The sequence below is a fragment of the Leuciscus leuciscus genome, assembly GCF_965113295.1.
Source record: "Leuciscus leuciscus genome assembly, chromosome: 2".
Lineage (NCBI taxonomy): Eukaryota > Metazoa > Chordata > Actinopteri > Cypriniformes > Leuciscidae > Leuciscus > Leuciscus leuciscus.
Genome location: NC_138726.1, coordinates 21531983 through 21558542, shown reverse-complemented (window position 1 = coordinate 21558542; position 26560 = coordinate 21531983). Strand labels below are relative to the sequence as shown.

Below are 26560 nucleotides of genomic sequence, written 5' to 3'. Positions count from 1 at the left end.
TGATACCTCTCTTGTGTTGCTTAAACTATGCGGAAGTGTGGAAAGTCAATAACAATAACAAAAAAAGAGGTGAAGTTAGAGTGGGTAATTCTGTAAAAGGATCTAATTTGCTTGTGGTGTAACCATTAACACAGTCTCTCAAATTTTTTTACCTGATTGGGGAAAATCTGTTTTGTTTAAAACAATGTATTAAGAATTTAACAAAAGCAAAACTAGTGTAAGAAATATCTGCTGTGATTTGATACGTTGGGAAACACGGCACTGATTGTCTGAGGGATTTCTTCTTTTTCTGTGTGATTGAAGCGAGGTCTCGATATGACAGAGTTTTATATCCCCGCCGCTCAAACAGTAAACAAAGGGCTCATAGACTGGACGAGGCATAGCACGCTGGAACTGTTACTTGGGAGAAACCGCAGGGAACGATAAAGGTCGTAAATATTTGCCGTTGCCGGGGCCTGGAGCTTGGTGAGGGGAGATCGCTCTGCAAATAACATGGGGCATATAATCGGGTGGATGGAAGCCAGGATGTTTTTATGCTTGCTTTAACGCAGATTATATTACACCCTAATTAAACATTCTATTCACATTGGGAAACCCCATGGACACCATTCTCTTTCATAAAGGCCTGTTTGAGTTTTGAACTTAGGGCCCCGCTATGTGAATTCAGTCGAGTCTGTCTCCTGCAGTCCAGAGTAGAAGGAGGTAGACGCTCGCTCTGTGTCTGCGTCTGAATCCTGTGTTCCCCCCTCTTTTTCTGGTTTTTGTATCAACTAAGTCATGAAAAGTGCACACTCAGCTGTCTAGCGCCAATGCCAGAAGAAAATGGGAGAACATCAAAAGATGTGTTAATTTGCCCATAATCACAGTCAACTAAAAGAAATGACCATGATCATTAGCTTCATTAAAAAAAAAGCATGTAACCATGTGGCCTGATATGCTAACAGACTACTTTTTTCCTCTGAATGCCACAGCCGAACAGCAGTGGTCAGGTACTGGGGAAAGTGCCCGGTCACTTCACGCCAGTACTGGCCCCCTCGCCCCACCACGGCACGGTCAGACCAGTGTCTCTCTCGATGGCTGACACCAAGCCAATCACCACATCCTCAGAGGGTGAGTTACTCCCATCTCTACGCTACCACTGTCACAAGGCAGTCTAATTTGGTTTAAAAAAAATACAGTAAAATTAGTAATATTGTGAAATTTCGAAAATCTGTCTTCTATTGTAATATATTTTAATAAAAAAAATGTGTGATGGCAAAGCTGTATTTTCAGCAGCCTTTACGCAAGTCTTCAGTGTCTCATGATCTTTCAGAAATCATTCTAATATGCTGATATGGTCCTTAAGACACATTTCTTATTATTATCACAGTTGAAAACAGTTGTTATTTTTCTGGAAACGGTGATACCCTTTTTCTCAGAATTCTTTGATGAATAGAAAGTTCAAAAGAACAGCATTTGTTTGAAATAGAAATCTTTAACACCATAAATGTCTTTACTGTCACTTTTGATCAAGCCCAAACTTTATTACTTGTGTCTACACCAGCTGTATTAATATATTTGAATGTATATTTAGGTTATTCGGCTCCAGGCACCCCCACTGCCAACCGTTTTGTGGGACTGAGCTCCAGAGACCCAGCCTTTCTTCACCAGCAACAGGTGAGATATGACCCACCCTCTTTACAGTTCTCTTTTTTCCCCTGTTTTCTCTCAAATCCCCATCCAGCTGTTCTATATTCCCAACAGGTATCAGAGCTGTCAGACAGGTAGCACGTCAAATAATCTGGTCATGAAATGTAGGCACTGTTGTGGTCCTGTGAAGATACGGGGCTGTTGAGACAAAATGATGAGGAAACTCTTGACATTTGTTTTGTGTCAGCATTTGTTAATTGAATGCACCTATTGGGCACAAGTGACATATTGTAAGACACTGTGTAGGATATTGTATTTATAAAGCGTTTAACGCCATTGACATTCCTGGCAAGCTCTCCTCTGTTACTCACAATTATTGAGCACATCTTTCCACTTGCTCTATAACCACGGTCACGTTTAGAGGTTTATGGTTTTTGCAAGTGTGGGTAAATGTCACTTTTATGAATAATCCGTTGGTTTCCATAAATTCATACATACAGAGTACACATTTTTAAGACTAAACCAAGGCATTTTCTGTTAAGTACCCTGAAAATAAATACAGTGGCCCCCAAAAGTTAGGTGGACAACTAATCCATACTTGTGTATAAATATCTTTGCAAAATATCAAACCAACAAATTACGCTAGACATTTTCTCAGAACTAACTTTACTTTTTTCAATTTTTTTGCAGTTAACCAAATGGTTTCAGTGTGATTACACATAGCAGAGTGACCACAGGTGTATATCCTCACGTTAGCTATGGACATATCCGATTAACATTTGACAACCAGCAAGTGATCAAACACACTTCACTTTTTTAAACAGTTTAAACATTCTGCTGTTTAAACATTCACTTTTTTCCAAAACTCTTTCTTTAAAATATAAGCCTCTAAGTTTGATGTTTTATTACTTAACACAGTGATAGTCCTACATTTTAAGTGTGCTATAAGTGTCAAAATACTTTTTGGGGCCACTGTAGAATTTAGACAGACATTAGTACATAATGCTTATACTTATTGAAATCAAGTAGTTTCAGACTGTCCAATTTAATTCAGTTTTTCTACCATTTGGTTTATGTTCATGTTAAAAAGTAATTGATGAATTTATACACAGCAGGGGATGTTTGTTGGACTTGATTTTTTTATTGCTATCACATCCCTTGAGACCAATTCCAAAATAAAATCTATCTTGTCTTAGTGTTAAAACTACTGTGCAACAAAAGCTAGCATTGTCTTCAGATGGACAAAATGATATATGACTAAATGCAGTACTTAACGTGAGCGATATTGGTTTATGTCAGGCTCGGCTTAGAAGGTATTTAGTGAAATGATCATTTTTGGCAAAACACTCAGTATTGTATAAAGAGTAATAGTGTAGTGCGTGTGTGCGATGGCCCTCTGCAGCATGAAAGGGCTGGTCTGAGGCCAGTATTTTCCACCCTCTAATTGAATTCATCTGCATGCGGCGACATCATAATTAGTGGTTTTCTCTTGCCCTGCTCCTGAGTTACAGTAATGGCAAGCCTCGCTTTTATTGCTCTCTGGTTTTGCATACTTGGACGGGGCCAAGAAATGTACAGCTCACCAACAGGGACAGTGCTGCAGGCCTTATTTAAAAAAAAAAAAAAAACATGGGGTGGTATCCTTCATTGAGAATTATTTTATAAAGATGCAGAAGTTGAACGGACGGATAGATGGTGTAACTGGATATAATGAAAGGACTGAAATTGATAACAGCGATTCAGTGTGTGAGCTGGCTGAATGAATGATTATAATATCTTTTAGCAGGTATCGCATGTAGGCACTGCAGCTGCTGTAGTGTCTCATACGGCTTAATGCCTTTTGTTTTAGCTGTAGTTCACTTATCAGGGAGAGGGATCAGATGTAGACAGGATGATATATCAACCATCTATCATGTTTATATGAGCCGGAGCTTTTGTTTGTCTTCAGAAGTGAGAATTGTAAAGCCAGTCCTGACCCGAGTTAACCTGCGGCCATTGAGCTGGCACTTTTGCTGGGTAAATAATGTCTTCCGTACACAGCAGCCTTTATTCTGAGTGATTTATCATAGGATATTATGAGATGTATTGACACCTGTGTTCCCCTGCTGAGCTTTTGTCAGGGCATGCGGTGTGACGCGTGGGGCGTATGGATTACAGCCGTCGCTGTGGCGTCACCTTACAGACCCATAGCGCTCCTTTCCCAGCATGCTGTGGGGCAGGGTGCTGCCTTCAGCTCAGCCAGGCCGTCTGAAAACCGAGAAAGCTCCAGACGCTCAGCGGGACGCTTTCTTTCTCTCTCTGTTCCTTAATGCCTCCTCTCATTCTCTCATTCTCTCACTGTTCACTCAAATCTAAGCTTTTTCCCCCCTCTCTCTTTACCTCATTTTGTGTTTCTTTATTCCTTCCTTTCTTGTCTTTTTCTCTCTTTCTATCCCTGTATTCCTCTTGAAGGGCCTAGCATCGAGAGGGTCTATGTATAGGCTCAAACACACCCTCGCTATAATGACTCCATTACATAAGCATTCATGCCGTGTCTTTAGCCTCCGTTTACTGGAGTCAGTAAATCAAGCGGGTGTGTCCATACATACATAATCACTCCTCCTATTGGTCCCATAGCAACTGTTTGAGCTTATTTCATTTACAAGAACCATCTGTATGCTTATAACCCCTATGTAAGATGTTGAGACGTAGCTGCTTGTGATTTGTGGCCCCAGGTCCTTCAGATAATATGCTTGTAGTCTGTTGTCGCAGCACGCATACATTGTATGATATGGTGCTCAGACTCTGAAGTGGCAGCTTTGGGATGGCAGCCATTATAGTAATGGACAGTTTCCTGTGATAAGCCTTAGAGACAATTCATCTGGAGTACGGACAGTGTCACATAGAGCCGTGGACATGTGTTTATTGGAACAGTAAAAGAAAGCTTTAGTAGTCATCTGCATTGGTGTTTCAAAGGCTGACAGTGTTATCTAAAAAAAATGCCTGCCGATAGCCAGAATAATGCTGATAATGCATAGCACAAATTGAGGATGCCAAGTATGTTGTCTCTGAGTTAGTTACAGACTATTATTTGGCCATTTTGAGAATTTCTGCTTCGGACGATAACTGTGACCAACTGACCTATCAACATAAGGGTTAGGTGTTCACAATCCATATCCGTACTTTATCAGTTATTGGCTGATTTTAGAGATTTTATTGTTCATACTCATTTAAGTGTCTTTACATTTAGATTACCTTTGACGTGTTCTGATGCTCACTTAAAGTTAATCTTTAAATACTATTATTACTGTAAACTTTTTTTGCCAGAAGTTTGTGTACACTCCATTGGGGTCAGAAAAAAATATTTTTACAGGAATTAATATTTTTATTCAGCAACTTTGCAGTTAATACTTATGCCATCAAATTACATTTTTAGATATATTACAATAGTAATGTTTTGACTATTTTTGACCAAATAAATGCAGCCTTGGCGAGCATAAGAGGTATCGTAAAAAAAATCAGAGCCTTTCTCTTAAATGGTTAAATTTTCTGAAATGTATTTTCTCCCAACCTAGCAACCATGAATATACTATATTAAAAGTATAAATGTTGCAGTTTAATGTTTTGTCTAATGGTTTGTAGAGCTAAATATGCATATTTCTATATATAATGCATCTGACAGAAAACAGATGACCAGTTATTGGCGGATTACCTTATAGCAGGGGTGGACAATTCTGGCCCTTGAGATCCATCCATCCAAGTGGATCTTGAGGGCCAGATATTTCCCCACCTGCCTTAAAGTATGATCACAATGGCCCTGTTGTAAAATCAAGCTCATTCACAACTTACTCAAAACCCAAACACACAGGGGAGAATGACAGATGAGCATTCGTGCACACAATCCAACAGCACCTGCTCTAGACTGATACCCCTGTGTAATTTGTTTGTGAAAACACCAGTGATGAGAAGATTTCATTAGCCGCTTTCCCCAGGGGTTCTTCCCTTTCTCTTTCAGCATTTCTGTTCTCCCTCCGTTCTCTCTCTCGACCAGTGATCACAATCTGTGGCTTTATCTAATGCAAACATGTTAAAGCAACCACCACTCACAGCTGTGAAGGTGCTAGCGCTGCTGTAGCGTAACTCTGTGATCCGCTGGTGCCAGTGACAGATGGCACCCGTGATCAGATAACTGCCGACCTCAAGCCTAGAGCTTGTGTCTCGCTATTATGTTTTTGAAGCCAACATACTGTGGCATTTTATACCTCATTGTGGCACTTTAGTTGTTTCATTATAGATAAGACCATTTAGTTCAGTTAATAGCGGTACTCCACTAAAATAGCACTTGTGCTTTGATTAAAATTTAAGGTAGGAGAAAATGTTTCATTTTTTGATCTATTTATTTTTATATTTTATTAATTTGTTTTTTTCTTCTTCCTTTTTTTTTTTTTTTTGGAGCTAGAGACCCTCAGTGTTGACATTTTTAAGAAACCTTTTTTAACAAGTACAGTACTATTGTTTTTGTTTTTTTTACCTTCTAGTGTATTGTGTGGTTTGTGTTTTTGGTCTATGTTTAATTAACCAAATCTGAAGACCTGAAATCCCCTCTATTAATTTCAGAGATCTTAAACACTGAGGATACATTCAGTGCAACTCCTCATCACCATATTGTATGAGTGTGTGTTTTTTCAATGTGTGGGGTCGACCAAAACAGGATGAATGAATGTGCACTACCAAAACAGTCTGATATAGCTGACCTCAGACTTTGCCCCAGTGCCATTGTTTTCTGGCTTCAGGTCACTCGAGAACACACACACTCTCACACACACTCACACACACACACACACACACACACACACACACACACACACACACACACACACACACACACACACACACACACACACACACACACACACACACACACACACACACACACACACACACACACACACACACACACACACACACACACACACACACACACACACACACACACACACACACACACACACACACACACACACACACACACACTGTCACACTCGTTGCTGGAGTTTGTTAAAGTAGTGTTGGCAGTACTGACGGAGGTGGATATCCGCACATAGCAATGTGAAAATACCTCACATATTTCTCTATTAGTCACTCTTATTAGAGCATGTTCAGCTTAATGGCACTTTTTATTTTTTCCTCAAAATGTAATAGTCAGATTATGTATAAGATTTTATTAAATTTTTTTCAAAGAAGTTAACTTTTATTTGGCAAGGATGCATTAAATTATGAAAAGTGACAAAGACTTCTAAATTGTTACAACAAAAACTTGCTTTGATCTTTCTGTTCATCAGAGAATCCTGAAAAAAAGAATCTCAACAACAATATTCCCATGTTTTCCACAAAAACGATTAAACAGCACAACTATTTTCAACATTGACAATAATAAGAAATGTTACTGGAACACCAAATCAGTCAATTAAAATGTTTTCTGAAGGATCATGTGACACTGAAGACCGGCTGCTGAAAATGTAACAATATTAGTTTTTACTGTATTTTTGATCAAATGAATGCTTAAAGACTTTTTCATAAACCTGAAAAAAAAAAATCTTACTGACCCCAAACTTTTGAGCAGCAGTGTATAATATGAATACAATTTTAATTAGATAAAAATTTATTTGCACATAACATGCAGTTACAATGTTTTCCCTGCTGAATATGTAGTACATATAATTTGATATATATCCACAGCACCCGTGACAGGACCTCCATGATACTGGTGAAGTTCCTGGTCAGTGTTAGCACTTCTCACCTAATTTATGTGGCTTTCACTCTGGGAAATGTGTGTTTCAGCCACCCAAAAGTCTCCAGGGTGAGCACTAAAGCATCTTTGAAGAAAATATAGAAAATCAATTATTCACCCTCCTAGATTTATTGCGATGGAAATGGATTTGATTTGGGAGTCTACAGGTCCTTTCCAGATATAGCAGGAACTATTGACAGAGTACCATTGAATTTTCAGAGAGCGAATATACCTGATGAAGGCTCATATAGCACTTGTGTGTCTGACAGGGCAGTGACGTTCATTAGCAAAAGTGTCACAATTTACTCTAATGTCGTTGTTTGTTGATGGCTTCTCACACTTTCATGCACACAATTTGTTGCATGTTTGTGTGTAAATGTGACCAGTTGTTTATTTTTCCCTCTCATCTACACTGACATTTTCAAAAACTGGTGCTTTGTAAATTTTGACGACCAAGAACAATTTGAATCTACTGGCCAAGATTAGTCTCTCACATAGCATGTTTCATGTTATGCTTCAGTGAAAACAGGCTGCTTTTACAATATCTAACAGCAGTAAAGTGACCGTAACTGCATGCACCACTTGGAATGCATGTGCTTCCTCCCATTCGAGTGCATTCTGGGATAGATGAATAACCTCCATGTAACCCAGCTCCCATTTTTGTATACTAACCACTTCTTTTGCTTTCAGGACGGTTATATTATAACCCTAATTGTATTGCATGCCACATGTGACAATTGCCTTTTGTTTGTGTACATTTTTGATGGCAACTTTCTTTCAATGGAATTGTAATTTAAATTAGGCATAATTTTAGGCCTAGAACAGAAGATTTAAGATCTAATATGACCATTAGTGATGGTGTTTTCTTATTCTAGTAATGTAAGATTAACATCAGATAAATGTAAGAATATGTGTTGAGATAAGCTTAGGTCTTGCTCCAGGTCTTGTTGCATGCTAAATGTGTGTTAGTGCCGTTGTGCTAGCCCAGTTGTCTGACTGAGAGGTGTTTGATTGACAGCTGAGGATTTGTGACTGGCCCGTGAATCAAAACATCAGGTCATATGGCTCAGAGGAGGCTTTGGGGATTTCTTGGCAAAGGTAAACGTTTCCTTTATTTTTAACCCACCTCTCCATTAAATATTACTATGTACAACCTATATCTGCAATAGTCCAACACCCCCTCCAACCCAGTCCAGATCAAGCCCCCCTTTTCTGTGTTTTTGCACTCATCGCAAAAGTGTTTTTGTGATGAATTTTGTTCATGTATTCGTGTTTAAAGCCATGAGTGCATCACTCATTCATGTAATGGCTAAATATGTCATGAAAGATAAAGATAAGCAAACAACATGATAGAAAATTTTATATGTTCTAATTTGCATTTTGACTTCTAACTATATTTCCAAATGTTTTAGGTCCATCTCCTTTGATGTTCAATAAACTTTGGTTTCTCAAAGTGTAATAAGTGGAACTTCACACACCTTTTTCAGGCTGTCGCAAGACTGTTTCTGTGCACATCTGGATGAGCAATCTGCGGCCAAATTCATAGAATCTTCACACATCACAGTGCATTAGCTTAGAATTTAAAGGGATAGTTCACCCAAAAATGCGCATTAGGTGTAAGTAGCCTGCAAATGGCCATTTAAGCTAGAATTTGACTTTGTAACCTGTTAAATATGAAAATTTTTCTTACACAAACTCATCGCTTCGCTTCAGAAGGCCTTTATTAACCCCCTGGAGCTGTGGATAGATGCACTTTTATGGACTTCAAAACAGAAACGGCCATTCACTGCCATTATAAAGCTTGGAAGAGCCAGTACGTTTTTTAATATAACTTTTGATTTTATTCGTCTGAAAGAAGAATGTCATATACACCTAGGATGACTTGAGGGTGAGTAAATCATGGGCTAATTTTCATTTTTGGGTGAACTATCCCTTTAATGTAGAAAGTGGTGGATTTGTTGGTTGTAGCTGCTACATTTGGATGAAATTAGAGATGCAACTTCTTAGAGGTTTTGATATACTGGCATCCATCAATTATTTTTAATGTTAGCACAGCACTCTAGAACCATCTTCAAGAAGTTGAATCTCTTGATTCATTCACTTAAAATCAATGCTGCTAAACATATTTGAGAAAAAAAGAAAAAAAAGATTAACTAACAAATGTTGGATGGTTTTAGACAACCATCCTGATCTATCATTACCAGATCAAAATAGTCATAAGAGCTTCTGCCCATCTTGGAGACAACAGTGTTTATGATTTCCCCATGAATGTTGTTCTTAGAATATTTCAGTATACATGACAAGTCACACTTGGTCAGCCTCCCTTGATATTCATGGTCAGTTAGACCTCTGGAATGAGACTATAGGAGTGTCAGCACAAAATGACCTCTGATGATTCTTCCATTATAAAGAAAATCAGAGCAATTAATGGTTAACATCCTTATCTCCCTGAACGAATGGAAGTTAGGAAGATGGTTACTGCTGGGAAAGAGAAGAACACTAGCATTAGTGCAGCAGAGGCTCACTGAGAGCTGCATATTTACAAAGGTCATCGCTAAGCTTGGGGATTCAGAGCTGAGGCAGTCAAGACTGTTTGCTCTGTTTAAGCCCCTCACCCTCCCTTCTGCATTAAAACTTTGCACTGTTCTCTGAAAAAATATTTTCATAAATATCTGACACTGAAATCAAGATTTACAATTATTGTATCTTCTCTCCAGATGCTTTTTGGTAATGCTACTATGCATCAAGCAAAGCTAACTCTCTCTCTCTCTCTCTCTCTCTCTCTCTCTCTCTCTTGAACAAGCGCAGAAATGCATTTTTTACATAGTTACAAAACAATACAATTTATGAAACATTAACAGTTATAATGGATAAAAAAAAAATGCAGAACCTTTCAATTTTTACACATTTTGTCAAACTGCAGCCTTATGCAAAATAATTTTTTGATCACAGAAATTTACATTCCATACCCCATAATGAAAAACAAAAAACAGATTTAGGATAATTTTGCTACTTTATACAAAATGAAATAAACATCACATCACATAAATATTCAGACCCTTAGCTGAAGCATCTTTAGCAGCAGTTACAGCCTCAAAAGGCTTTTTAGGTATGAAGTGACAAGCTTTGCACTCTTGGATTTGGGGATTTTCTGCCATTCTTCTCTGCAGATTCTCTCAAGCTTTGTCAGGTTGGCTGGAGACTGTCAGTGGACAGCCATTTTCAGGTCTCTCCAGAGATGTCATGTCCTGAGTGCTCTTGGCCAGGTTTTCCTTAAGCACATCCCTGTATTTTGTTACTTTCAGTTTTCTGTCTACCCAAGTCCATGTCGATGGAAGAACTCCCCCACAGCATGATGCTACCACCACCATGCTATTGGGATGGTATTGCACAGGTGATAAGTGGTGCCTGTTTTTTTCCAGACCATTCAGTTCATTAGGAGAGAGAATTTTGTTTCTCACAGTCTGAGAGTCCTTTAGGAGCTTTTTTTGCTCGTTTTAAGCAGACTTTCATATGTCTGGCCACTCTGCCATAAAGCTCAGTGTTGCAGTGCTGTTTGTCCATCTGCACGCTTTGCCAGTCTCCACACATTATCCCTCGAGCTCAACCAGAGTGACCTTAAGGTTCTTGGTCACCTCTCTCACCAAAACACTTCTCCCCGATGGCTCAGTTTGGCCAGGAGGCCAGTTCTAAGAAGAGTCCTGGTTGTGCCAAACGTCTGCCATTTAAGAATTATGGAGGCCATTGTGCTCTTGGGACCCTTCAATGCAACAGAATTTTTTTTTTTTTTTTTTTTTTTTGCCTTCCTCAGATCCGTTTCTGAGCTCTGCAGGCAGTTCATTTGACCTCATGGCTTGGCTTTTGCTCTGATATAAACAATTTGTACATAACATATAATATATAATTTAACTATAATGACAAATCAAAAATATATTAAAAGTTTTTTTTTTAAATTTATAAGTATTCAGACTTTGCTTGACATTTGAAATTTAACTTAGATGCATTATATTTTTAATCATCTTGGAGATGTTTCTAAACATGGACTGGAGTAAATATGTGGCAAATTTAATTGGACATGATTTAGAAAGACACACTCCTGTCATGTATGTTCTAAGAGCTGAAAATGCATATGTACATAAACGTCATATGACATTTTAAGGGAAAGCTGTGCTTCTATGTATTCTTAGAGCAGTCACTGCTGGCATGTTTGACTGAATCCCTGTGTAAGGTGGGCTAAGTGTGAGCTAAATGTCCTTGAGCTATATCCTCTCTCTCATCCACTTATTTAGTCTTTCCAGCTCCCTGCAGTGGGAAAGGCCTTGCTCAGCACTTCCTCACTGCAGTAAATGTGTGGAAAAGTGGAGTTAAACTGAACACACTCTTACTTCCTTCTGTAGGCATCAGTGCTACAGGCCTCTGCTTTCATTTCAGTCCCTTTTCTGGCCTCGTAATAGACCACACGGAGTATGAGGGGAAATAGGTTCTCTAGCAGTGGCTCACCCTTTACTGTTTCTCCAACAATTACTTACAGAGATTTTATAATCAACATAAAATATGGGCACAGGCTTGAACATTATTGAGCATTTAAAAACCAAGCCCAGGTGTTACATTTAAAATATTCATTAAAAGTTTACTAATTACCATGATTCTGTCAACTGCAAAAAATAAGCTTGCAGCCTGACAGAACGTGATTTGAAAGCAAGGCAATGTGTTGCAGATGAAGGCTGATGCAGCTGAAGAGTTGACTTCAGGTCACTGACTTATGGAAATGTGATTTGTTGCTTGCATGCACTTGCAAAACTGCAGTGCCGCAGTGTGATGCATGCCAGTCCACTGCTCAACCCAAATTGAATTGAAGCCTGGCTTGTTTGTTGCCATCCTGTAGGAAATGGGTCAGCAATCCATTAAGATGGCATTAGATAATTTAATTTAGCGTCTGATTCCAAAACGAAGCAGGCCCGTGCTTGCTCCTGCAAGAGGGTGGACGTTTAGAACGAAAGACCTGTAAGTGGCTCATGAAGAAGCAAGAATCTGATAAGAGAGCAGAGTTGTTTGTTTATCTCCCTTTTATCCCGCATAACACCAATCTCCCCTGTGAAGGGGCCCGTCACATCTGCACTTGTCTGGTAACTGTGGAAACCAGGCCGTAGGAAACACCACACTGAACCTTGAACTTGGGAAACAAGGGGTAGTACCCCACCCCATGGCAATCAATCAGACACTGTTTATTGATGCTCTGCAAAGGCAAAGTTTAGGGCAGCAGTACATGAGACAATTTACGAGCTTGATGGGTGGTAGTCTTGTTTTTGCTGTCCCATTAGTAATCCTTTATTGGAGTTGACCAATGTACGTGTTGGGGGAAAGAAGCAGAAAGCAAGAGAAGAACTACAACGCAGTTCCTTTGTGCTCAATTTCCCTGTTTAAGAGACCAGAATACATTGTTGTTTTGGATCCTGGTCTCCAACATAGCATCTTAGCTAGATTCTTAACGAACTTCTTAACTAATGTAACCAGCAAGATTTCCGTACTCTTGATCTTTTAAAGAAAGATCATACTGGTTGATCAAGGTGAAAAGCATGGCAATTAAAGTATTTTAGTCTTTTTACTGTAGCATGGTTAATTAAATGTATTATTAAATGTTGAAATTATTATTAACAAAGATTATTTAATGATGTAGAAGTATTGTTCATTGTTAGTTCTTATTAAATAAAGCAGTTATCTAATGTTAACAAATGAAATCTTTTTTTGATAAAAAAAAAAGAGGTCTCACCATGGCTGCATTTATTTGATCAAAAATACATTAAATCCAGTAATACCATGAAAATTGTTACAATTTAAAATAACTGTTTTTCTGCTTGAATATATTATAAAATGTAAATGATTCCTGTGATGGCAAAGATGAATTTTCAGCAGCCATTACTCCAGTCTATATTTGTAGATGATATCACTACTTAATATCTACTGCTTGCTTTTTCAGTCTGGTAGAACCGAAAAAATTAAATAAAATGAATTCAGTGCACAATTGTAATGCCATTGGATTTCAGCTCAACTCACAGGTAATTGCAACAAAATCAAAATCAAGTCTCAAGTACTTTAATATTTATCAAGTCAAGTCATAAATCCTCCAAACAGTGACTTGAGTCTGATGCGAGCCCCAAAGTCTCCAGTCCACATCTCTGAAACACTTAATCTCTCATTTCCTGTTAGATGATTTCTAGCTGGCTAGAACAGCAGAGAGAAGGAGATGAAAAGGGGCAGCAGGAGGGAGGAGAGACAGAGCCCAGTTAGTTCTTCTTGTGATATATTAAACCCTTTTTAAAGAGAGTTTAGTGCACATTTGATTTAGTTTCTATTCACACAACTTTGTGACTCTCTTTCTGACTCTTTAAGTGTGACCCAGTGCGCACTGGAATCATAAAATACAACTTTTTTTTGTTTGTTTCTTTTTTTTAAACAAGATTTCAGGCTTTGGCTACGGGTGATTTGTATAAAACTCAGACTGAATCATTAGCTGCATTCAGGGCGACAGGCAGCCGTATCACCCCGGGCTACCTCAGGAAGAATAAAGTCACTGTTCCACATCCGCTGGGTCCCTGTCCTTCACCAGCCACTGGCTTTAGCCCTCGTCTCCCCCTCGGAAAACAAACAACAAACTCCAGAAGAAAAGCCCACTAAAGCTTTGCACCTGCATCCAAAGCAGTGAACCCATGGAAATGTCTTTGCACACAACAGTCTCTTTCCTTCTCCTTCAATCAGCCCACCACCCTCCACCCCTCTTCGAGCATGTCCCCTTTCTTTTTCGGGGCCAAAAAAAGAAACGAGAGGGGGGAAAAACAAAGAGGTGGCTGTGTGCGCTGGGCACTGTTGACAGAGCAGGAGTACGGCCTGTAATCTGTGAGCAGAAAGATTGTGTTCGGCGATTGGGTGAGACAGGTATTTCAGATGGAGGCGGGAGAAGAGGAGGGGGCATACCAGGGGGCTGGTTTCTGGCCTGCCTAATTATTCGACACATGTACGCACCATTCAGCCCCCCTGTCCTCCCCCCAGGGAACAACATGCTGTTTGTGCACCCTGGTGCTTTTGCATCTGAGATTCGCACCACAGCTCGCAATTAACAGTCTCGTGTTGTAGTGCCGTTAACATGTGCTGAATGCAGATAGGAAAGGTCTGTAGACGGTCCCGCTGACTTAACCCCATTGATCCAAAAGTTGGTGTCAGCTGCAGGGGGCTGAGATGGATGCGTGCTCTTGGGGAAACTTCCCCCGTGCATGTGCACTAAGGGTGCTTTGTTTCTCTGGGATATCCTGTTCCCTGACACTATGCCGAACCCATTATTGTGTGTGTGTGTGTGTGTGTGTGTGTGTGTGTGTGTGTGTGTGTGTGTGTGTGTGTGTGTGTGTGTGTGTGTGTGTGTTTGTGTGTCTCTGTGTGTGTCTCTGTGTCTGTGTATTTAATGGGAAGGAAAGGGGGTAGTTTTCAAAAGAGGGTGGGAGAAAGTCTAGACCTGATATGTCTCTTTCATTAACTGATTTAGATTTAAAGAATTTGTAGATGTTCTAACTTTAATAAAAAATTAAATGTATCAATACACTATATTTTAAAACGTTTATATATGTATTTGCACTTCTTTTGATGCAGTACTCTTGATATTGTGCACAAGACTTTTGGAACCATTTATACAACTTGATAAATGTTCAAAATTGCATTAATAAATGTAGAATTTAACGTGAACCAAGAATAATAAATGCTATAAAAGCATTCATGCATATAAAAGTTCATGACTCTTTCGTTATATCTAATGCATTAAGTAGACCTTAATATGAAGTGTTATCAATTATTTATTTATGTGTATGTAATGTGATTATAATATCTCCCACAATCTATCTTTCCCCTGTGTTTCTGCAGTCCTGGTACCTGGGCGAGCTTAATTCCATTCCAAGTGTCGAACGGGACTCCGATTCTGCCAACAAATGTCCAGAATTACAGCATAAACATCATTGGTGAGCCCCTCCTCCAGGCAGAATCAAGCAATTGAACTGGACCCCGGAGAGACAGGTCCTCGGACAAACCAGCTAACAGCACTTATACAATCGACATGGACCTTTGTCCCACCCTCTCAAGGACATTGGCTTAGAGCAGTAGAGTGAGTCGGGTCAAAGTGTTCTCTTCTGACATGAGCCTCTCCACACCAGTCAGTCATTGTGTAAGGAGGCCCCTGAACTGAGATACTGTGATCTTTACCATACAAACTTTAGATGCCTTACTGTATATGCATGACATGCTAGTCTCTCTTGTTAGTGTTTCTCTTGTTCTTATGTCACGATTGCTAGTCTTGGTTTACGAAACGATTTAGAGGGGGCTGGCCACACAAGGGCTGGCTGGCTGGATGGTTTGTAAAGCGGGCTGCAATTCGAACAAACTTTCATCAAACAGAGGTTTATCGTATTCGTAACAAAAACATAGGAACAATTTTCAATGAACTGAATGTTTCTATTTTCATATTACCCTCAACATTTAATGTATCTACGGTGGAATTTTTTTTGAATCCGTAATCTTGTCAGTCCTGTACTAATTTCCTTTAAAGGTAAAGGTTGGAATTTACTCTCCAGAGTTGAGAACTCTGAAAACCTTTTCTTTTTTTTTCTTTTTTTATGAAAGAAAAAACCTATATTACTAGGTATGAAATACAACCCCTTTTTTCATTTTTTTTCATTTTTTTTCATTTTTTTATATATATTTCCTTAAAGGATTTTGAGAAAAATAAGACAATATCTCATAAGAGGCAAGTGCAATTTAAATGATTTTACTGAAGGGAAGCTATCATAGTCTGTCTGCCCTAAGACTCTAAAGGAATGGGGAGTAAATGTTTTTAGGTGAACTTTAAAACATAAAAAAGAAAAATGAAATAAAAATCACATCCTTGATTTGGGAAACTAGGGAAAGCTAAGGGTGGAAGAGAAGAGTGGGATTAACAGTGAACGTTTACGTGAACAGAACTGAACACGAACAAGACAGCACTTATTTTGAGCCGTACCCAAACATGCGGGTAGTTTTTTATTTTATTTATTAAAATGAAAACTTAAAGTTAAACTTAGGTGAAAAAAGACTCAGACACAGTGTGTGTTAAATGGCTTATTTTGACATATTACTCACCGATCTAGTATGCATGTTTAGTCGGCTGTTAGCTTGTAAAGCTACTGTTTACACTTTGATATCATGAGAAACAAGAGGAACACAGAGTAATTTAATGTAAACAAATTGTGTATGTGTGAAAAGCTGTACTCATTTTAACACTAACCTGCAGGTTGAGGCGAGGTCTCAAGGTGCTTATTTCAAACCCACTTTGGTAGTTCCCAACAGACGCAGTCCCAGAAATCGTCGATTGCTCCCGGCATTCACAATGCCATTGCCTCTCCAATCAGACATATTTATATAATCAATCTTTCCAATAATCTTAATTTGCACGAAAATATATAGTCCACGTTACGTGCCTTGCCTTCAACTTTAGAGAAAACATCACTACACTTGTTTTTGCTGCATTTATTATCGTTTTTGGGAAAAAGTAACATTTTTATGATAAGAAATATTTTGTACTCTGGATGAAATTGTGACATTGTTGATTTTTAGCTTCATTTACTACTTTATCTCACATTTACAGTGTGTATCAAGGCTGTGTATAGTTGCCGTTCTAAAGTTTATAATCAACCAGCATTTTTTTTTCCGTATTTTTGGTGGTTGACATTTTTTTGATTCTGTTTTAATCATTTGTTTATTTGTTTGTTTGTTTTTTCTCCATCTTCCAGTCATTATTGGGGAGGGCGGGTCCAGACTTATAAGAATTATGCAATACCAAGTTTTGCCTATGTAGGTAGTGCTTTTAGCTATGTGGATTATTAGAAGCTAGTACAGAAATACAAATAGTGTAAACATTTATTTTGTTGCTGTTGTTGTTGTTGCTGTTGCTGTTGTTGACATTGTTGTTGTTATTTTCCTTCTTTTTTTTCGTATTTGACCAAAGTGGGAACTGCTTTCTATGCAGTGTGCGACAAGGTCTTATTTCCCTTGAGTCTAAAGGCAGAGAAGTACGTGCGAGAGACGTTTCTTTTGTATTTTCTATAAAGGGAGGACTTTTTTTCCACACGTTGAAGCATGTCTGCAAAGAAGGCACCATTTGGTCTAATACGGCTGCAAAGTCACTGATTTGTCTACTGTGACTAAAAAACTCTTTCTAAACTTCCCACCTGGGGTGCTAGTTTGACCTTTATTAGAAGACGACTTTCATAGAGGAGAGAGCTTGACTTGGGAGTGACAATCACAGGCGAATGACGCACACTAAGGAAAAGTATTAAATGCTGGCATCCTTTTATCAAATATCTTCTCCACCCCGTTCCCCCTGTCCAGTAAAAAACATAGCTATATGCAATTCCCAAGTAGATGCCTTAAATTTTTACAAACAAGTGACTTGTTATAAAATGCGCTACAATCACTGTCACGCAAGATGCTGCGTGTTAAATCTGTCACAATCAGTAAATATCAGTGTTCGTTATTCTTCCCTTTTGAAATTTACAGCCTTATTGAGGTTGTAGTCTGTAAAACAAAAACCCCCATGGGGAGAATCGGTTTTTATAGTTATCTCAAGTTTTTATAATTATGTTCGAGTTGTTATAGACTTCGGTCAAAGGGAATAATTTAATGCTCTTATGGTCTTGAGGATCAAGGGGGAAAAAACGGGTTTGCACCTACAGCATATAGGCAATCATCCACCCATAGTGTCTTTCAATTAAATACAGAACAACAAAAACTCAGGCGTTTTGCTTCACAGGGCATTACCAGCAATTAATAATAACAATTAAAATCCCCCTCACATCACCATGATTAAGAATGGTAGCTCTTACACTAATCACTTTTCAGTCTTTTTCTGAGACCTCAAGTCAAGCTGAATCTCTCCTCCTTCATCCAAGATGTTTATATATACAGTATATATAATTAAGCTAGAGTCACCCTGTTCAATGTGCACTGCTCCGTCTTTTCGTTGTTTTTGATTTGCAAAAAAAAAGTGCTTTGCAGCCTTCCGGCCGTTGGCGATGCCACTGAAGTGCATTGTGCATTTCCTCCTGAAGTGGTGGGAGTGTCAGGGTCATAGAGTCATTCTTGTGTTCGAAACCGTGAAGGAGGACGTAAGTAGGGGTCATCTCGATGGCCATCGTAATAGCAATAGTTTTCGATAGTAGTCATTATGGGTTAAAATCTGCTCTGGCAGCTATGTGAACTGTGTGTGTGTGTGTGTGTGTGTGTGTGTGTGTGTATGTGTGTAGATGAATACGTCAGAGTGTGTGTTTCAAGATGACTCTGACACTACGAGAGGAGAGTACATGAGGGTCTTCTATTGAAATGCCTGCCTTGTTGACAAAAGTGTGTACACTGTAAATTTATTTCTTCTCCCCATTTGTAAAAAGAAAAACTTTTGACGTGTATTCGTGAATTTTAGTGATGTCCATATTTTTTAGTGAAACAAAAAAACAAACAAAAAATTCAAAACTGTCTTGAGTTCAGATTTGTGTTACGACTCAACAGCTGTCCGATACATAAGAAAGAGGTTGAATATGTAATTCTTTATTTTTATTTTCCTGTACTTATAAAGTGGAGTGAATTCCCGTATGGGACTGTAAATGTTTTAAACAAAATGATGAAGGTCTTTTGTTGTATTTCGTGTTGATTAACTTGGATCCTTGAGACATTTCATAAATGTTTGAAGTGTTGGTTTGTTAGTGTGGCCATAGAGTGTGTGTGATGTGATTATGTGATATTGAAAACGAGACGAAATAATTTAGAAATTTGTGCTAAATAGGGTCATTATTTGTTCTTTTGAACTGTTTGGGAACTCCTAGTCACTTTAGAAGCAAGGCACCTGATTTGAGTCTCCCAACAACAACTACCAGGGTAATGTCGCTATACGACATCACAGATTGTTCTGCTGTCTTGTGAAAAATAAAGCATGCATTATTTCCCCCTGTCAATAGAGGCTGACCCACCACACCATGTACAGAATTTGCCATCTGAAAGTCTGAGATTTTTCTGCTGCACGTAGGCACCTCCATTCTGCAGTGTTTACATGTGTCCGCCATGGGCAGGGATGAATGCTGCATAGTTTTCAGGGCAGGCTCGGTACTCCCAGAAGCCTTTGTGTGCACCCACAGATGTCTTTTTCATGTTGCCATCACAGAGGAAAACAGCTGAGCATTTGCACTTTCTGCAGTTCCCACCACCCCTTTCATTGGCACATTTGTTTGTTGTTTGGATTACGTCTAGCTAGCGATGATGCTCTGATTAGCCTCGGAGCTACAATTAGATAGTGTTCGTATCTAGTCGGACCGAATGTTGTCATGGGAGCTCGGAGCACTTCCCCTCACCACAGCATACAATGTCACGAGGCTTATACAACGATCAGATTAAACCTTATTTCTGGGTAGAAGTAGCTATATAGAGTAGTTTCTTTTTTTCAAAGGGCTGATCTTTTTGAAAATAGTTTTTGTTGCAGAATTCAGATATTGAAAGCAGTAAGATGATGGCCTGGTCAAGTTGTGAAAGCCATGGTCCATGGCCCTAGAGAAGCCACATGTTTATAACTTATGCAAGGAGGACCAGTGGAACTCATGCAATGTCTATTTTCAGCTCTTCTGTGTGTCAGTGCAGGGAAAAGGCAGGACATCTACTCTCACATTTCCATTTCTAGGGCATTTACAACAGCATGAGTGATCATTGACATAAATAGGAACATAAAAACCAGCATATTATGAAACGTTTACCAAAAAAAAAAAAAAAAAAAAAAAAAGAAGGAAAAAATATCTCAAGCAGTGCCTGTTTCAGCTCAAAGTCTCAGTGGACTTTCCCTTGTAAATATAAAAACAAGGAATTTTCTTTAGGGAATACAAAAAATCTTCAATCAAAATAGAATCTATGGGATGCCTCTTCCCATGTTTTTTATCCCCCAAACGTTTCTGTGTTTTTTTTTTGTTTTTTTGTTTTTGTTTTTTTGGCCTGGTTCTGTGTTTTGTGTTTTTGTGCTTTCTTCAATTTTGGATAATTTAGTCAAATGGGATACCCCAGTCTCTTTTTCACAGAGATCAAGTGATAGTTGGGCAGTGTGTTTCTCTAGGCTACACGTAGTACTATAATAGATGACAAAAAATGTCAGGTGAAAAAAAAAATTTTGCCAGCTCCACAGCGAAGTTGTTTATTTTTTATTTTGCTTTTTTTAAGGGGGGAGGGGGTCTTGTGGCACTTTTATGCCCGTTACAAATTCAGTGGTATTGTGTTAAGTGGGTTTATAACATGACAACAACAACACTAACACCAACAAATGTTATAAAGTCGTAACAGTTTTTAGTAGTGATTGTGGAAACAGCAGTTGTATGCAAATATTACTGTATGTTCTGAATGTACATTATAGAATCACTTTATCAAGTTTTTGTGTTTTTACTCACAGTTAAAGAAGCTGTATAGTGAAGGCCTTGTTTTATTTCCTGATTTTGACTTTTTTTCATTTTCACAGCTATAAACAGTAGGCACTGCCTTGCCTTCGAGTTGGTTGAATTTGGTGCAGGGGCTAAAAATGCCACAAGATTACAAATGAGTGTAAATAACGCTTGACTTTTTTGTGATTGTTACTGTTATATCCAGCCTATACTGCTAGCAGCTGTTTTTACTGCAGTCAATTACTGGAAGTGGATATATTTCCTATGCAAAACTGTTTAAACAATAAAATGAGCTATGCTACAAAGCAACTGTTGTTTGCTTTTTCATTGCTGATCTTCAGTATGTTTTTCTTGCACAAGTAATATATCAATGACCAGCTATGAAAACAGAGTGTTGTTTGTAGATGAATAAAATTGCATATTGCTTCAAGTGGGAAATGTAATCACTGAAAATATGATAGGAAAAACGTTACTTATGTGGTTTTCTACAATCTCTGCACAAGCAAATGTACATTGACAAAACATCAGTTATGCCTGAGGCAAATCTTGGTATGTTGGGCAAAGACTACAATATATGTGGAAAAATGCTTTATGATAATCTTGTAGCTCAAACGTCTATGTGTGGACTGGTGATTACACAACAACAGCAAAAACCCAGCACTGTGTCCACTTGATAAGCCATAAGCACTGACTACACTTAGTGTCATAGCAAAGCATCTCTAATGCTATAGTTCACTAAGGGTGGAGAATAAGGCAGATTAGGTCTTTGTGGATGCCATGTTGGAAGAACATGAAAACCACAGTCCTGCTGTCTGCTTATCAATTAGGTCGAAACCAGCACCTGGCCGTGGGCACAAACAGTTTGTTTGGCTGCGAAACAAAAACAATGTGGTGCTGTGCAGATATAAAATTACCCCAATGCATAATGGTTATCATTACGCCATTTATCAAAATTGGCCAGTTAAGTAAACATCTGGCTTCAATAGTGCGGCTGAAGTCTGAATAGGGTTTTGGCTCTTGGAGTGTCCCACATATTTTCCAAGGCTTTTTTTTATTATTTTTTATCAATGACTGCTGTTGGTGATTTGATGACGTTGAAGACCGATAATGTTTGGTGGGGCAGAGGCACAGCAGGGTGATTGGCTTTGTTTTCAGAGAAAGGGGCAGCAGAAGGTTGGCTGAAGTGAACACCATCATGAAACACTAAAGGTATGGAACGGCCTGGGAGACGTGAATAGGGAAGCTTTCAAGTGGATTCTGAATTTCTGAAATATTGTATTGCTAAAACTATCCTACACTACAGATTTTGCCATTCAAAGCTTTTTAATGAATATTCCTGCTACTGTATTTTTTTTATCATAAGATAAAAAATTATTTTTTTTTCTTATTTTTTTTCATAAGAGACATATTCAAAAAACATTAGAAAACTATTTTTGGATCAAATTACTTGCTGTAATATTAAGGCGCTATGTATGAATAACTTCATAGACAACTAGTAAAAAGCTGATCACTCACTTTAACAGTTAGCTTTATACAACTATGTCACTTTTATTTGTATAGTGCTTTATACAATACAGACTGTTTCAAAGCAGCTTTACTGTGATAACAGGAAAATGATTCAATGATGCAAACAGAGTTAATTTAGTCTGTTCAGCAGCTCTCAAAGAAAGTTGTGTCATTGTTCAGCTGAAGTCAGTTCAGTGTTGATTCAGTTCCAGTTTAAAGATAATAAATTATTAAATTAGTTAATTTAATCTATAAAGCAGCTCTGCAGAAAACAATGATGTCATCGTCCAGCTCAGTTCAGTTCTCATAAAATGGTGTCAATGCAGTCAAGAAATAATATTGTTGTATATTAAGTGTCCCCAACTCAGCAAGTCAGAGGCAAGGAACCGAAACTTCATCAGGTGACAGAATGGAGGAAAAACCTTGGGAGAAACCAGTCTCAGTCGGGGGGACAACGAAATGTAATGACTTGAATGTGTGGTGCCATAACTCAGAAGCAGGATCTTCCCATTCACACTTGAAGGCAGTTATGAAAAGAGTTATGAAATCATTTTAGAAGTACAGACTCGATTGTGTAACACTTGATTGCAAGTGTGGGATAACTTATGGGTGCCAGATTTACTTGCAAATGTTCTAATCTAGTACCTACTGAATAATTTATCTATTTTAGACTTTGAAAAATGCATAAAAAGATTGACAGTTTAGATTGATACCATTTGATATCACATTCTGTGATTATCCACAGTTTGTATGCTTAAGGTCTTTGTGATCCACGGTAGATGGGAGCGTGGGATTTTATCATGTCTCTGCATCAGCGGGATGTGTGTGTACAGAAACAGGTGTTCAGCATTAAAGTGTTTGTGTGTATACGGGGGGTGGGGTGAGAGGGGACTTTGATACAAAGAGAAAACACAACGTCCTTGTCTTGAGAAGTGGCATGCAATGAGTTGTAGTGGTGGGGTGGGCTCACGGGAGGGGCGGGCGACTGAATGGTCCTTCCTCCCCTGTGAAACACTCAGGATTAGCTCCTTCACTTTCCCACAGACTGACCCCGCTAAACACACATACACACACACCCCTCCCACTCGACTGATTTGCATATGCCACAGACAAGGGAGGCAACAAACAAACTTCATATTGAGCCGTGACTGGCTGTTCAATAGATCTCACCCACTCCCACAGCATCATTCTCACACAGCCTTGGATCAAGCAGGGATGCTTTGTTGGGAAGGGGATTTCTGTATGGTGTGTGTCTACTTGAGGTGTAGCACGGCAAGTGACTTGTAGATCATAGACATGGAAAGATGTGCGCATCCCCACAATGATCACAGTTATAATCTACTGCAGGAATGTGGACTGGCTCTCTGGATCGGGCTTTCACAGTGGCCGTAGTGACAAGAAGGAGGGCAAACAAATTGTCCCTCCGTGCTTAAAACGTCCATCCCTGAACTGTTTAGTAACTTTTTAAACAGTCCAATCTACTGTAACATGACAACGGATAACTGCTGTGGCGGCCAAGTTTCTATCAAGGCCTTGATTTATGATTCCTAAGACATTCCGCAGCCTCAGTCAAGAACGTTTAGTTGTTAGTGGAGCAAGGAGATGGCAAGGGTACTGCTCTTGATAGCAACTGCTAGATTCTCTAATGCAGCTGTCATGAGCCGCTGTAAATATACAAGGGCCTTATGCTGATCCAGAGCTCTAAGAGCTTTCATCAGAGCCCCCTTGAAGAAACTGTGCAATGAACACCGGATGAGGGAATAATTCCCACTCAAAATGGATGAATTACCATCAAGGAGTATGAGGGAAGGAAGCGAGTAAATTGAGGTAAATTAAATGGATTTTGAGGTTTTACCTGATAATTGTGTTGGCTGTCTACAGTACCTTAGCAACATCTACAGTGAAAAATAGATGAAAATTAATGAAAAATGAAAAATTAGATGAAAAATCTGTTGGGATGCACACCTTGTTTTGTTGTTACTGACATGTTTTGTAGCTATTAGGAAATTAAAGTACACGCAAACGACAATTTACTTCAGATCAATTAACCTTCCATTCTTACAAAACCCAGAGACATTACTTTCAGCTGAAACAGATGCTTTGAGGGAAACATCCACATGGAAACTAAACCTGAGGACATATTAAATGTTTATATTGTTGAGCCGGTCACACTTTATTTGAAAGTGTCCTTGTTACAGTGTAATTACACAAATAAGTACTAAGCAATATTAAGTAACAACATGCACGTACTAGGGTTAGGGTTTGTTTCAGTGCTAGTTGCTTGTAATTATGCAAAATATACTGTTATTACTATAGTAAATACACGTAGGACACAATAAAATAAGATTGGCCTATTGTTGTAGCTTTTGTGTGCATTTTTGTGTTTCTGAAAGTTTATTTTCTCTTTTAAAGTAATAGTTCACCCAAAAACTTATTTTAAAGAATGATATTTAAAGCTGCAGTCCGTAACTTTTTTGGGTTAAAAATTATCCAAATAAATTTGAGCAAGTACATAACCAACCAGTCTTCAAAACGATCTGCTTAAAATTTTTTTTTTTTAAATTGATACCAAAACAGTTTTGTTGACCACTTCCATTGTAAGGACAAAAAAGCACTGAGACCTTTCTTAAAATATCTCCTTTTATGTTCCACAGAAGAAAGTAAGTCATGAGGTGAGTAAATATTGACATCATTTCCTTTTTAGGGTGAACTGTCCTTTTAATAAAGATAATTATTTAATAATAAATTAAATACACAGTGGTGCAGTTAGATTTCTGCAGCCCATGTTCACTGTCCCATCAATACTTCGCTAGTCACAAAAAACAAAACAAGACATGCCAGATTTACAGTCACAAATCAGAGCAGCCATTTTAGTCCATAAATCACATTGTAAATGGGCCCTGACTGGGCTCACTGTGATGACAGGGAAGGAGAAAGCAAGCAGCTGGGGTTTGCTGGGAAATGGCTGTGGATTAGGTTACCTGCGTGGAGTCAGGGTGATGTCTCAAGTAAGGAGCTAACGCGGGCTTATGTCTCGGCGCATAAGGATTAGGACTCTTTGCCGAAAAAGGAATTTTGAAATTCAATGCAAATTAGGATTCTCACCAATAATTAATTCATTTCAAAACCAGAAACACAAGTTTCCAGACAGCACTGTTCCTCTCTTAAAATGTCGCTTTGAACCCGTGTGACTTTTTTGCTTCTGTGAAACATGAAGATACTTAGATTATTTTAATTTTTTTACCCCATTGACTTTCATTGTATATAATCTTCAAAAACAGTATACGTGTACTGTTCAAAAGTTTGGAGTCAGCGAAGAAGTGCATTTTTATTCTGCAAGGGTGAATTTATTGATCAGAAGTGATAGTAAAGACATGTATAATGCTACAAAACATGTTTCAAATAACTGTTTAACTGTTTTATATTAAAATAGAAAAGGGTTAAACTGTTATATTTCACAATATTTCTGTTTTACTGTATTTTTGATCAAATAAATGCAGCCTTGGTGAGCATAAAGGACTTCTTTCAAAACAATTTTAAATAAATCCTACCGCCCCCAAACTTTTTAACTGTAGTGTATGATAATATCAATCTTCATAATATTAATTTAAATTAATAATATTAATATTTTAAAAAAAAATAAAAAATAAAGTATTCATTGCTTAGTACTATGAGTGGTAGACAGGTGTATTGCTGTAACGGTTCAATTTATTTTTCACAATTTATTTTCTTCGCACACTATCTTTATCTTCCTCAGACATGACTAATCCACCTCAGAGACAGGGCAGTTGGGCTGAATTGAATCGATTGAGTCATTATAATGAAATCACAACACAATAGGCACAAAACAAGCCGGGTCTTGTCAAGTTCCAACCATATATTGCTACAGTACATCTTAGCCACTCAATGGGCTAAATAAAACTAGATCAGTGATGTCAATGCTATGTTTAGACCTCCAAGACAAATGTATGTGAGAGCCAAAACCAGACAACTGTCTGCTTGTGTCTGCAGTGACAGACATAAGTGGCTGATCTTTCAATTATGTTTGTGTATGGGATGAGTAGGAAAGGGCTTTTTGTCTAGGGCTTTTTGGCTGTTAGATTTGTTGTAGATTCTCATGCATTAACAAATGTAAAACAGGCAGCGTTGTGACTCTCACTCTTCTTTCCCACATCTGAGA

General features: G+C 38.4%; 1 protein-coding gene across 6 annotated transcripts in view; it reads left to right on the top strand.

The window, feature by feature from the left end:
• LOC309485478 (nuclear factor 1 B-type-like) overlaps positions 1-21183 on the top strand; it is a 93011-nt gene extending 71828 nt beyond the window's left edge. For 5 of the 6 annotated variants that reach the window (XM_082152317.1, XM_082152316.1, XM_082152315.1 and 2 more), the window contains exons 9-12: positions 972-1110; positions 1574-1656; positions 8418-8497; positions 15305-21183. In XM_082152317.1, the coding sequence (XP_082008443.1) occupies positions 972-1110; positions 1574-1656; positions 8418-8497; positions 15305-15434 (432 nt within the window). In that variant the 3' untranslated portion in view covers positions 15435-21183. The remainder of the gene's footprint in view (positions 1-971; positions 1111-1573; positions 1657-8417; positions 8498-15304) is intronic. The other variant, XM_082152318.1, reaches the window with a different exon arrangement.
• The last annotated feature ends 5377 nt before the right edge of the window (positions 21184-26560 follow it).